At 36.1% G+C, this 14,352-nt stretch overlaps 2 protein-coding genes and 1 non-coding gene across 5 annotated transcripts; 2 read left to right on the forward strand and 1 right to left on the reverse strand.

Annotated features, from left to right (window-relative positions):
- Nucleotides 1-619: 619 nt before the first annotated feature.
- Nucleotides 620-692, reverse strand: TRNAR-CCU (transfer RNA arginine (anticodon CCU)). Its single transcript has one exon. It is a non-coding gene; the product is annotated as a tRNA-Arg (tRNA).
- Nucleotides 693-1,332: 640 nt separating this feature from the next.
- LOC108767902 (probable oligoribonuclease) lies at nucleotides 1,333-3,147 on the forward strand. 2 transcript variants are annotated; one of them, XM_018518044.1, is made up of 6 exons: nucleotides 1,333-1,536; nucleotides 1,587-1,700; nucleotides 2,107-2,183; nucleotides 2,263-2,424; nucleotides 2,523-2,743; nucleotides 3,009-3,147. In XM_018518044.1, exons 1-6 carry the CDS (start codon nucleotides 1,530-1,532, stop codon nucleotides 3,130-3,132), a joined length of 705 nt encoding a protein of 234 aa, XP_018373546.1. In that variant the 5' UTR covers nucleotides 1,333-1,529; the 3' UTR covers nucleotides 3,133-3,147. The 2 variants fall into 2 exon arrangements, with proteins under 2 accessions (XP_018373546.1, XP_018373547.1); XM_018518045.1 differs by having other exon boundaries at nucleotides 1,341-1,578; nucleotides 1,611-1,700.
- A 751-nt stretch (nucleotides 3,148-3,898) lies between these two features.
- Nucleotides 3,899-10,479, forward strand: LOC108767901 (uncharacterized). Of its 2 annotated transcripts, none has more exons than XM_018518041.1 (5): nucleotides 3,899-4,053; nucleotides 5,095-5,220; nucleotides 6,404-8,392; nucleotides 8,691-8,856; nucleotides 9,437-10,479. In XM_018518041.1, the coding sequence occupies exons 1-5, from the start codon at nucleotides 3,988-3,990 to the stop codon at nucleotides 9,649-9,651; spliced, it is 2,562 nt and encodes an 853-aa protein (XP_018373543.1). In that variant the 5' UTR covers nucleotides 3,899-3,987; the 3' UTR covers nucleotides 9,652-10,479. The 2 variants fall into 2 exon arrangements, with proteins under 2 accessions (XP_018373543.1, XP_018373544.1); XM_018518042.1 differs by lacking the exon at nucleotides 3,899-4,053 and adding an exon at nucleotides 4,254-4,369.
- The last annotated feature ends 3,873 nt before the right edge of the window (nucleotides 10,480-14,352 follow it).

A 14,352-nucleotide genomic window follows, 5' to 3' on the forward strand; every position in this document is an offset into this window, starting at 1 on the left:
AAGTAACGAGTTACTTCCATTCCCTGTTATTATATTAACTCTTATTAAGAATTATTATTACAATGCTAAGATTTAAGAATCTTTAAAAAAGTTTCCTGCATTTTAATGAGATTTCTTTTTATAACTAAAATAATTCTTGTATTTAAACATTTTTTGTATTTAAACATTTTTTGTATTTAATCGATGTATTAAAAGAACTTTTTAATAAAATGAAAAAAATTACAGATTTTCCTATATTATATTCGAAAATAATACAAAAATCTAGTGATGATTTAGGATTTGGTTAAAAATTATTTCAATATAAGAAGTAAATGTTTTTAAAAAATAATATAAAATAAGAACATTTTTATTTAAACTTATAAAATTATGTTGTTAATATATAAATATTGACCTTAATGAACTATATATATATATATATATATTTTTTTTTTACAGAAAGTATAAGTTTCCAATTCCAATCATTTTTTGCACAAATATACACTTGACACATACATCTGATCTTTAATAAAATAGGTATACGTTTGAAATTTAGTGAAAGCAAATTTTAAAAGAGAATTAGTTGTAATGCGGCTGTTTTTTTTAAAGAAAAAAAAAGATCGGGAATCGTAAAAAGCAATTGTACCCCTGGTGGGACTCGAACCCACAATCCCCGGTTTAGGAGACCGATGCCTTATCCATTAGGCCACAGGGGCTGTTGACGTTCAGTTCTTTCTACAATAGTACATATTGTTAACATCCTGCTTCCATGAAAAACAATAAATTCAAAGAGAAGAAGATACATGTGTGCTATTTAAAGATCAGGTCGTATGAGAAATAGCGAGATAACGGATTTTTCTTTTCGTTAAGCCATAATGTACAAAGGAATGGAAGTAAATCGATCAATCGCAGTCGAGATTCTTCAAGACACGTGCGTTCCAGGTTTCTTATTCCAGTTTATTATGGATGCATTCCGTTTCACGCATGATGTGCGTAATGTATCATTTATCCTTGTTTAACATTCGGTAAACAACAAGAATAAATGAAGCATTATGCATGAAACGGAATGTACCCTATGTTCTAGTTAAAATCTTTTTTTTATTAATATCAATTTTCAAGCTCGAAACTGCAAAGCAATATAATAATAAGTGATAGAGAGATCGCAGAAACGTGGTAAGAAATAAAAACTAGTTTGTTAAACATATCAAAATTAATGGAAGACAGGATTAAAACTATTTTAACGATAATCAATGTAAGAACGTTTCGACTTTTTTTTATTTACATAACAGAATTTTCCTTTTTGCTTTCATCAAATTTCGAACATATATTTATTTCATTTTAAGCACAGAACAAATATGTTCCAGGTTTCACTGTTCCAGTTTATTGCCATTGATTTTCTAACGCATTGGCGAATGGTCTTTCGCCCTTTAACTTCAGTTTAGGAGTTGTCATTGCTTGTTGTTGTTTGGTACAGATTTATTTTCGAATAATCGGAATTGCGGTGATTAAGTGGCGCAATTTATATAGCACGAGCAATTTTACATTTTTCCTGTATGGTGTACGCAATACAATTCCTAACGTGTATATGATAAGGTTAAGTTGGTTCTAAAACAACGTGCATATGATAAGGTTAGGTTCTAAAACAACGAATATGATCTTTACGCGCGCTACTGGATTGCTCTCCAGGTACCTGTATCGCGGAGCTCAACGTTGTTTAAATAACGGTAATTACGATTGTTGTATAAATCATTAAGAAATGTCCGCTTAAGAGATGAAAGCTGTCTCACTTTACATTTATCAGCTTTATCTTAAGCCTGGTTTTTCATATTGGTCAACTTGTGGTTTAGATTTATCTTTACTAAAAAAGGATTGATAAAAAGTAAATTAAAGGAAGATTAAAATTAATTTATATTGGTGGAAATGAACCTTATTGTTCGATGAAATTCTGATTAATTTGTTAAATGGTATTTGTAGTATTTCATCAACATACAATATATACATGGAATTAATTCTTAATAATTAAAATATTGAATGTCGAATCTAAGTTGTTATTTTCATCAATGCCAGAGTGAAGTTTTCACTTAATTAGTTTAATTGAAGTTACCCTGACGAATATTCCATTTTGCGTAGACCATGCGATTTGGACACCGACAGAAACACGAAACGAAATTAAAAATGAGAAGCACATTGTCTGGCTTGATATGGAGGTGCGCAATTATTGCGAATTATATCTAACAGCACAAAAAAAGAAGAAACAAATTTTAAAGATGGAACTGGATTTTTCAGATGACAGGACTAGAGGTGGAAACATGTCATATCTTGGAAGTTGCATGTTTCATAACTGATGAACAGTTACAGCTTGCGAGTGATTACTTAAATATTGTTGTACATCAACCGGATAAGGTTTTAGAAAATATGTCTGATTGGTGTAAAGTACAACACAAAAAGGTAATATCTTTTTTTCCTTGAAAAATCTCTTCTGTTTTATATTATAGCAATTACAATTTACGAGCAATACAATTAATTTTTATTCAAATTACTTTTAGAGTGGCTTAATCGATGAATGTCGACTGAGTAAGATTACATTGGAGGAAACGCAACAAAGGACATTGAATTTTTTGGAGAATCATGTCCCAGAAGGAACATGCCCGTTGGCTGGAAACTCAGTTTATATGGATCGTATATTCCTAAAGAAGTATATGCCGTTGGTCGACAATTACTTGCACTACAGAATTATTGATATTAGCACGATTAAAGATTTGGCTAGGTAAATTTATATATGTAATCAGTGCGTAGACTATAAAAGCTAAAAAATGTATTTGCAAATTTGCATATTAGAACATTGCATCAAGGTCTACTTTTACTGAAAATAGGAAACTGTCTTTTATTTTACTTATTCTTATTGGCCTAATTTTTTCACTTGTAAGTTTAAAGAAATCATAATTTGCATATTAATATATATTTTTCTCGTAAAGTTGAAAACGAGATATATATATATATATTTTTTTTTTAATACACATTTTTCTGTTTAGGAGATGGCAACCGACTATAAGTAAAGCAGCTCCAAAAAAGCAACACTGTCACAGAGCCGAGCACGACATAAAAGATAGTCTAAATGAGCTTCGTTATTATAGGAAATATCTATTTGTATCATAAAATATAAAAATAAAAATAGATTATTAATTTTCTTATCATTGTCATAATTATAAACTTGTATTTAACGATTACTTGTACATCAAGTCGTGATGTACTTCACGAAGAAAGAAATTTCTTCATTGCTTTATTTTTGAGAAAGTATGAAAAAACGTGTGTGAATTTATCAGAATATCTTTTTAAAGAACAGAAAAACGTATCTCGACCAGAAAAAGAGACTTATCGACTACGCATCAATGTATTTTATAATTTTAATATTGTATGTGCATACACAGATATATGCATAGTATATTAATATATTAATCATTTTAATTGTGATCATGTAATAAACCAATTTTAAATAATATGAATTAAAATTGTTGAATCAAGGCCTAGTAAAAATCAATCAATCAATAAAATTTTAATTAATAACTAAATAAATTTTAAATAATAACTAATATATATAACAATTAAATTATACTAATATATAATATCTAATAAATGATCATTTAAAGTAATACATAAATGCGTATATATTACTAAAACTGAAAAGCTAACAGAAAGATTTGTATGAAATTTTAGATAGATCATCTACTTAAATCTCATAGAAAAAAGTATCTCGACCAGACAAACACACAGACACGCCGTCAGTACATGTATGTACGTCTCTCGGTTGTAGATCCATGTAGGTCAATGCGGTGTTGATCAGCGTGGATGCATTGGGGTGCGGCGCAGGGCACGCAAACGTCAGTCGACGTCGGTGACTGTTCGGGGGGGGGGGGGACTGGCTGTCGCGCGAGAGAGCGAAAGGGTGATGGCGAGTAGCGATGGTAGTGTTGGGTGACGGTGTTGACGACCGCCGCGGATTTTTTTTTACGAATGGCTCTGTCCGAGGTGCATAATCTGGCCGCGGTTATCGGCAGCAATGCTTTCGCCGTTGGCAAGGTGAGGAAAGACGTTATCTCCTTCTTAACACGTACATTCCACATCCTCGCCTCTTCGTCGATCTGAAAGGTCGAGGCATTTTTTTTTCCTCGCTGGCAACTCGATGGAAATTCATGGAACGTATATACGTATACGTCGTCGACGGTTTTTCGGTCTAGTTGCACCGCATTTACACTCTCTACACTCGTAATGACATAAGCATGTATATACTTGGGCGTCGCGGTGGGAAAAGGAAGAGAAGAGAGAGGTTGCGTGAAAACTGCGGCTAGAAAGAACGGACCAGCCGTGCCGCACGTCCGACAAGGAAGGCGAAAGGGTGCGATCCGCGTTTGTTTGTACCCGTGCTGACCCGTGCATTATCGTTTAATACGGCAACTACGAAAGAGAGAGAACGCCCGCGCGGGGTGAGATCCGTTTCGCTCGCCGTATCCAATTTCCGCGGGTGGTGCAAATGGTGACGGTATTCGCCCGCGTCTGTCCTCGCTCGCCGATCGCCGACGAGCGAAGATATCCGCGCGTATTATTGGATCTGCCCTCGGTGTGCTCGTCGGTGCCTGTCCCGTCCTGTGCGTGTGCCTGCTCATGTATGCGTGTATATATATATATACACATATGTGTGTGTGTGTGTGTGTGCGTTTTTGCGCGCCTGTGTCGCGGCCCCTATCGTGACAGCGATAGCCTCGTCGTGCGCTCTCCCGCCTTCGATTCGTTGTTAAGATTCCATCGTCATCGCGGCTCGCCGCGACGTAGTCGCGTAACATTCGCGAGCCGCCCTCGAGTCGCGCCGTTCGAAAACAATCGATAGACTCTCTGTTTCTTTCTCTGTTTCTTCCTCCCCCCCTCTCTTTCTTTCTCTCTCTCCGTCGCCGCGCGAGACTCGTCCCCGCTGGCCTCTCGAGATCGAGCGTGAACGAGCGCGAACGAGCGCGGTTGGGCAAAGGGCAGCGCGAGATCTCCCCGCGGAAGTCACGGTCGCTCCGTTAAATCGCGACGCGTGCCTTGAATATGAGATCTCTCACGACGATGACTTGCTTTCCGTAGAATAACGAGACCGAGCGCGGTGCCAATATGCTGGAAGTACCACGGAAGGTTTACTCTAGGGACATGCACGGCGTGGAGTACAATCATTGGAGCTATGACTTAACGGGTTGCGGCACAAAAAGAAACGTAAGCGAAAGGTTCTTTTTATCGCTGCACTGGGCTGCATTAGAATTTTTTTTTGGCTTTTACCAAGTATTAAATATATATGTGATATCTGTTTCGCACTTAGTTTGTTTTTAGCTGAACCTCTTGCACATAGTTTATCTCTTCGTTTTCTTTTCACATTGAGGAGAAAAAAAGAAAGATGAACTGGGCAAGAAGTTCAGTTAAGAAGGGCAGATTTTAAGGGCAAAGAGTTTATACTAGTTTAATTATAAAATACAGACCTCTGAGATGTTAGATTTGTTTTTATTCCTACATTAGAAGTTCTTGCTTTCATCAAATTTCAAATATAGAGTACACATTTAAAATTTAACGAAAGCAAGAAGGAAGATTCTAGTACAGTATCTATATATACTGCAAGATTAAAAACAACTTTCAGGTACAAAGAGTATATACCAATTTAATTTTAAAGTACAGTCTAGGTTTATTTTTATTTCTGCACTAAAAGTTTTCTTCTTGCTTGTATTAGATTTCAAACAAAAATCTATTTTACTTTTTCTGATTTTATAGCTAAACCAGTGTATACTTTTTGTACTTAAAGTGGAATAAATATTTTAAATTTGATGAAAGCAAGAAAGAAAATTCTAATGCAGGAGTAAAAAACAAATCTTTTAAGTATAGAGAATATATAGTTACGCTATAAAAAATAGACCTAAGATTTTTATGTATGAGATTACACCTCTTATACAGTAACATATACAACAGATTAATTTTTTATTGTTGCACTAAACTGCCCTAGAACTTTCTTTTTGCCTCTTGTCAAAATTTCACTTTAAGTATAAAAAGTGTTCACTGTAGACGCTTTTCAGAAAGGATCGCAGATGACACAGAGTATCATAAAATAACTCACTATCCATTTAGTAACACGAGGCAACACAAACATCATCCTATTTTTCTTGTTATTTATATCTATGTAACAAAGACAGAACACACTTGTGTTGACTTGTATCATCAAATGAAAAGTACCAACAGTGAGTCATTTTATCTTTGTGCTAATATTAGCAAATAACAAGGGGAGATGTAATAATTCACTGTATTATATTACATCACCTATGTCTCTTGCCGGAAAGCATCCTAGTTTAGCTATAAAAACAGACCTAACATCTCCTAATGGATTATTAATGTTATGCAATCGCGGTTTGTTTAGATGAATATCGAAGACGAGGATAGTCAAGACTTAAACAATCCCATGGTCAACGACTTGGTATCAAAGATTCTCGACGAAGATTCTATTACCATTGACACCTGTTACAATAATTACAACAGTGCAAGTACTCATTACCAGACGGACTACGCCAATTCTTGCTCCAATCAGGTCACTGACGGTTTGGACTACCTGACCGATGTCGATCACTTGGTCAGTCGTTATCCCCTGTCCAGCAAGTTACACAACATTCACAACAACGTCAAAAGCGAGTACCGTCATTCCAACAATCTCTGCAACGACCTGAAAACACTGAATCTCAGTAGCTGCGTGCGACAGTCTGTGGAGCAGAACAATGCGTGTAGCAACGATATGCCAAACGCATATTCGTCTGACCCACGATCGATGCACGTTGTACACTCCAACGACGGTGGCATGTACACGAGTGGGAGCAGCATGCCATTGTGCAATGATCTGTTAACGACTACGAGTGGAGTAAATTACAGTAAACAGTCGAGCAACTGGACGGAACCCCTCCAGTTGACTCCGTCGATGGGATGCCGAGGCGAGCTGACCGGGAACTACTCACGAATCTCAAATTGCGCTAAACCAGATCTCAATTTTAACGTCACCGCGTTAACCCTGGCTCTGGATTCACCGAACTCCGTTCCCATCAGCGAGTTCGAGTATCACAACAGCGTGAGGCAGAACGCATCATCGAACTCGTACAGCAATTCTATGGTCAACATGCATGACATGTACGGCGTTACCGGTAACCCTGGTCAGGGTCCCGGCTACAGGCCCAACTCGGCGATGACCGATCTGAGCGTTGATTCCGGCTTCTTGTCGAACTCGCCGCTACAACATTTCTCGCCCGCCGATACGACTTTGCACACCTGTTTCGGAAGTGGTATGCAACGCAACGGCATCGGCGACTTCAAGGATGTTCATGATACCGCTAGATTAAATATGACAAGTATCAGCATACCTAACGAGCAGATTCAGTTCTTGCAGCAGTCGCAAGCACGTAGCTACAAACTGGATCAAGCAGTGGACCAAGATTACAAAAACTTAATCGATTATTATCCTCCCGGTGGTACAAACAGCTTCGTCACATCCTCGGCGAGTAACTTAGACACGAATGAGAACGTTTGTTTCCCTAGTGACTGTAGAATCGATAATAGCCTGTTAAAGATGATCAATCCAAAATCAAAGTCCATTGAAACCAAGACGTATTCACCCATAGGATTTCCAAAAAATCTGAGCTCACGCAACTTGTATCAGCCTATTGCTAAATACGGCTGTCACAATTATCAACAGTACACTGCCAATAGTGGCGACACTTTGAAGATAATGCAGCAAAATTCCACGTTTTATCACAACGATTTAAAGCAGCCTAAAGTCAACGCGTACAAATTGGACGGATTTGACTTGACTAAAGAGATCGCGTATCCCTCAGGAAGTCACTTGACCGACCGTGTCACTGGATCCACCTTGGACAAGGATGCCTTTAATCATATTTTGAAACAACGACACCATATATCGAAAATACAGAGCATTCCAGCTGGGATTCCGCCTCCTGATATCATTTTTAACTCGGGAATGATGTCGAACACAAATACCGTGAGATCGGGAGCGTTTCCATCGGTGATGCCAGTTCCTGTTCCTGTACCGGTTCATCCTGTGCCACGACTGTTCTCCGCTCTTTACGGGGGAAACTTGAGCTTTAGAAATGGCAGCGGTGCGGCCAGGAAGACAGGACCCTCAAGTATATTGCATTTTAATCTTGAACAAACATACGAACAATTCAAGCAGTTGGAAAAGGAGCGTAAGAAATGCGAGGCTGGATTGGCCGCACATTTTCCGGGGAAACGAGTAACCAGCGCGAATAATATACCCATCCCACGTCTTCAGGGAAATCCGTCGAGGGTGGATCGTTTGATAATTGATTACTTGAGGGAACACGCTCGTGTCATTACATTGATAGCAAAGGTGAATAGATAATGTCATATGTAAGGACTTTTTTTCCTGTAAACAGTAAAATAATTGTTTATATTTTTTTTGTTTATTTGTTATGCAACGTATAAGATATATTTTTATTTATTTATTTAATCCTTGCACTTTGCAGCTTAGGATGAACTTCTAGTTCATATTTTCTCTATATTTATGTTTCAGTTTTGCCTTCCCATTTAGCACCTTATTTCTTTATACTTTCATTTTTCCTTATTTAAAGTGTGTTTCTATACATAATATATAATTTATTAAATGTGTACTAAACTTTGTGGAATAGATGGAACGCTTACGCGGGACCACGATGAATCAACGCGTGCACAAAGCCATGGAATATTGGCTGGAAGCTATCAAATACGTTCAAGAGTGCCGCAAGCAAGAGATCACGAATGCTATCAAACGCCAGAAAGAGAATCCACATTGCATTTTAGCGTATGACGACAATGGTGAGTGTTACAGTTGACCAAAAACTCTTATAAATATTTTTAGAAAGAATGCGATACCACTCGTATTGATGACTAATCTGCGAAAATAGATTGCTCTTAAATGATTAGTTTATCTTTTGAACAATCCTTGAGAAATCTATCGATCTTTATCTTTATTGCGAAGCGATAAAAAGTAAATAATAAAACAGTTTTAAGAGTTTTCTAAGCGTTCACAGATTAAATTTTGGAGCTAACTCCTGAAAACTTAAGAGTTACTGCTACAATTAAAAAATTTTTTACAAATCTCTGCTTTAAAATGACAAGATTATTTCTTAAAATATATTTATAACTCTTTAGGGAAGAAAGCAGTTCTGTACACTGAAAGAAAAGTGTTTGATATTTATAATTATAATTACATGTCATTATAATACCCAAAATTTCTCTTAGTATAAAATGTTTTTATCTAATTTTTTTTTAGTAGAACAAAAATTATGTCAAAAGTCGCCTAATTTAAATACGCAGCAATAAAATATTTGATTGCATATTTAATATCCCTTTTGGAACTTATAATATTTTTAATATTATATGTGTGTGCGTATAGATATTCTGACTTTGGCTGGAAGCGTTCACGAATTGACGAAGGCGTCGCGTTACGCGCGGACCGGTATGTATAACGCTCTTCAAGCTACACTACTTTATGACTTGGACATAGAGAAGAAAGTCGTCGAGACTTCTAAGGATCCAGTCTTAGAGGCAAAAATCGATGGCGAAAGACAAACGAAAGACGGAACCAACGATTACACAAGCAATACCTAGCAAACTTGCGCTGAATCCACTTGGTATCGCTCATCTTAAAGTACGAGAGAGTCCAGCAGCTTTTTACTTACGTACTACGTATTACGTTTTTGAAAAGCTTTTGCTGGTGTTTACGATTAATTTTACTGTTGAAACAAAATGCCGCCCATTAAATTCAAAACTTTCACTCGCGATTCACACGAGGTAAATACACACGAATGAACTAAAAGCGTTAAAACAGACATTTGGAAACGCGTGCGACTTTTTACAGGTTATTAATAACTCCATAGTTTTCTACCGTACGTATTTTAATGCTTACGACAGTGTGTAATCGATTTAGCTTTTCGAGAACACCGATTTAGATACGAGAGAGTTTCGCTGAACTGCCTATCCTTTATCGGTTTATCTCTGTCGCGTGTCAAACAAAACAAAAATATATATATATATCGCTTTTTCCTCGACGCCAAATGGAAATAAACCGAGAGCAGTGTCGATCGTGTTTGAACCGGTGAGCAGCTGCTAGCTTTGAAATCGTTGACGACTCGTAACTCGCAACAAGAACGAGATTGCTCAGATGTATTACATCCTTTAGAGATATGATAGAAGAAATCGTTCTTTGTACAATTACTCGTTTATATATACGTATCCTAAGTTAAACGAGATATAGATAGGCAGAGAACGCCGATGTACTCGTTCAAAAATGTTCGGCAGTAACTCGTTAGATTAGCTCAATGTGGCCTTCCTTGAATGTGACCCATAATGTGGTAGTAGATGTTCCAGGATTTGAATATTTCTCGCGAAGTGTAAGTGCGATATTTAATCGCATGCAACACGAACTTATATATATATGGTGGCTTTTATATATATATATATATTATGTGTATAAAAGCTTCAATATATATATGTATATTAAAATGTTGTTTACATAGTACTAATGTCAGACTTTTCACTACTGATATCGCTCCGGATGTATTCTCACTTTACGAATACAAAAAAAAAAGAAAGATACATATATACGACACGCACATACGCGAAGTAATCGTCTACATTACATTTCCACAGGTATACGCACAATGACATCAAGCTACACCCGCACATAATACATTTGCACAGTATATACATACGTAAATATGTATATGTGCATATATCACGCGTATATGTACACATATACATAATATTATTTTATGTCGTTGCTGTGTGTTGCTGTTCCTGCTTCACAAAAAATCACTTATTGTTATTTCTGTATCAGAGCGACGAACGTATCGCGATAAAATCGCGAACAACACGCCGATCGCGTACTTGTATAACAGATGCTAATTAGTACCTAAAGTTTCTATTGTCTGGCATTTAATTACGCGAAAGAATAACCGAGGTTAATAAACCTTTGCGCGCGTGCTTTGATCTCTTTCGTAACAATCGTGTCGCATGTTACTGTAAACTGTAAAAAGCTCAAATTGTTTTAAATTTATCTCTCCAGAATGTAAATCTAAAACAATTTGGAAATAAGCTTACCGTGGAACGCAATCTTTAATCGACCACATAATCCGTACGGTTGTTCAGTTTTTCGTCTATTTCTCTTTTTCAAAATGTGTGAACACGAAGATTCACGCGTGTTTTACGAACGTCCGAATATAAAGTCTAGCGTAATACCGCACATCGCGTGTTAAGAGCATTAACAATACAGCATAGATGTGTTTGACAATCCCTTTTAAACTGCATGCGATATTATTGCGAACTTATGCATGCGCATGCACACGCATGTACACAATCGTGTGCATACAAACGCGTATACATGTCAATATTTTGAAACTAGGATAACCAAGCACCTGTGAAGTGAAAACAGGACAATGTTGTACAATGTGTGATCATTACGAGAGCTAGAATTGAAAGGCTCAGATTAAAAAGAATTAATTGACAGGATTGCTTTTAAATGTGAAATTGCTTTTTAAAAAGATTTTTACAAATTTCCGATGGGACTTGCCGAAGCTCTTGAATCGATATTTAATCAATGACGATTTTAAATCTCAGTTTCGATTATTGATAATCTCAGATATTTTACGTGGCGTTTTAATTAATGTTGAGGCCATTTTCGGCTATGATAAAAATTTTAGTTCTAGTTAAATTTATATTACATACATTATCATACATTTTTTAACACTGTAGAGTTAAAAATTTGTTTATCATTATAAACTTAAATAAAATATATTTTTCTGAGCCTTCATAATATTGATTATTCTCGTTTCAAATAGTGAATACAATGTATTATATATATAAACGGCTGTTTTTTGACCAACGGCATTTATATTTCTATTTTATTTTAAACAGATTTTTTTTCTTAATCGAAATAACATCCATCGTTGATTTCACTATATCATTTTTTTTTTTATTTGAAAAATCTTGCATTGATATGACAATTGCATTGAAAAATTATCAAATTCTGGAAAGTGTCCAACATAATCTTAGCTAGTCAGCTAATATTTTTGAAAGAAAACGCTGTTCATCAAAGACACCTCACGTATTGTATGCACACGTATGTGTATCCGTGCTCGTCGCAGCGAAGCAGTATAAGTGCGCCGCGTCCGTATTATGTAAATAAAGAAAGCGATGTCATAACAATATAGCCGAAAATATGGTAGGAACTGACCAATGTTCGAGGCGCGAGACTGTTAAATTATGATTACCATATATATATATATATATATATTATATCATAAAAAAACGACATACATGTATACATAGACCAAACATTTATATAAATTTTCACTACGACAAAGCTGCAAATTGATAGTTTAAAATCGAGAGAGACAAAGAGGGGTAGTCAATTTCTCTAAATACTTAAAATTAGAACTTGGAAAGTTACAAATTACTCAGAGAAACTAATCGCTTCTTTCCGTCTTAAACTATCAGTTCTAATTCGACCTAAGGAAATGAAATGCTTGTCTTATGTATATATGTCGTCGTATGAAACTTAAAAACGATGCTTCTGCGGAGACGCACTTCTCGAGCACTCGTGATAACGATCGTATCGTTACTCGATAACGTTGTATCGAAACTCATATCTCTCGTCGTAGATAAAATCGCGAATCACGTCCGCCATTAAATATCGTGAAAGTATTTCTCTAAACGGCTTGTAAGATTAATGTTAAATTGATGGTAGCGTGTTAAATTACGATCGATACGTACTCGGAGCTATCAACGGCATAGTCGATCCGTAGTTATTTTTCTAGTTAGTTTTTCTGTCCTACTTAAAAAGAGACTCGTCGTGAGACCGCTACTTGCGATATATATAATTTGTTACTTGCGACTTGCGTTTATAGAGTTATTGATTTGACGCGACCACTTTGCCACTTCCTAAAGTGGCAGAAGCTTTTGTAGACGATCAGTATTTATACGTTGAAAACTGAGATATGTTGATTAATTTCTAAAGTTTTAATGAGTTTGTTACTTCTTTTTTTTTTTTTATTGGGAGACTTCAAGTCCGGTTCAGTTCTTTTTCTACGTACACGTTATGTAAAACTTTATAGTTGACTTGTAGTAGTTATTTGATGTTTTAATCGTTCAATTGTTCCTATATAGAGAGGATGTAGAGAAATTCTATGTACTAAACTAGTAGACTTGGCTAGTCGAGCGTACGTAGTATCGAGGTCCTTTTCGACTTTTACACCGTCTACATCATATTTTTTCGTTCTTCCTAAATAGCTAGATACTGCTTTCGAACTCGCCTAAGCAGCTTTAAGTCTCAGATGGAGTAAAGCTGAAATCATAGGGCCTCGTGCTATGCTCATTACGAATTTTACCATATTATGTGTTTCAGCGCGTAGCGTTATTTATTATATAAATTTATTATTCGTTCGCTTATTAATATACAATTTCGGATACTCCTTTTGCATTGACACTACGATATTGTACCTCGAATTTAGTAATAGCTAGAGACCAGCGTGTATAGATATTCGAAGGAGCTTTTGTTCTGTCGATAGATAATGGGGTTAAACGAAACCATGTCAAGGCAGTGGTTTTCGTTTGCGTATAGTACTACGTACTGACTTTGTGCGTGTATCACAATTTATATGTATTCGGCGTAGCGAGAACAAATGTGTAGGCAAGGTAATACTGCGAGCAACAATGCGAAGTGAAAATCGTGGTGTAATGTTATCAAAATGTACAGGATTCCTATTTTGACTGTATTATCTTTTATAGGCCGATGTATAATAATTTGAAGATGAGCTTTTCATAAAATGGAAGGAAATCATCTTTTACCTTCTGTGGTTCAAAGTAAGCGATTTTCATTGAGCAAGTCTTGTGTATTACATCTTTTATATGAATTTTCGTCTCGCTGTTTAATGAAGAAATTGTCCTTTTAATAATAATTTTAACATTGTATTTATTATTCGCATTATGTTAATCTTTTTGCTTCTGACTTTTCCTCCGAAGTTAGAAACACGTTTTAATAAATTTTAATATCCATTAATAGTTTAAGGATATCGACTTCAATGGCCGCAAGATAATATGGTGAAAATGGGACATACCGTATACGTATAAACGACACACAGACACACACAATATAAACACAGGTGTTGATATATTATAGATTTATATGTATGCGTGTTAGAAATCGTTCTCGCGGCTTTTCACACAATGAAGGGGAAAAGTGCGTTGGCCTGTACATCGCGACTTTGCGATCGCTGTGGGCGAGAATATACATAAGAAAATATATCGAGAGCT

Source organism: Trachymyrmex cornetzi, unplaced genomic scaffold (assembly GCF_001594075.2).
Source record: "Trachymyrmex cornetzi isolate Tcor2-1 unplaced genomic scaffold, Tcor1.1 scaffold73, whole genome shotgun sequence".
Taxonomy (NCBI): Eukaryota; Metazoa; Arthropoda; class Insecta; order Hymenoptera; family Formicidae; genus Trachymyrmex; species Trachymyrmex cornetzi.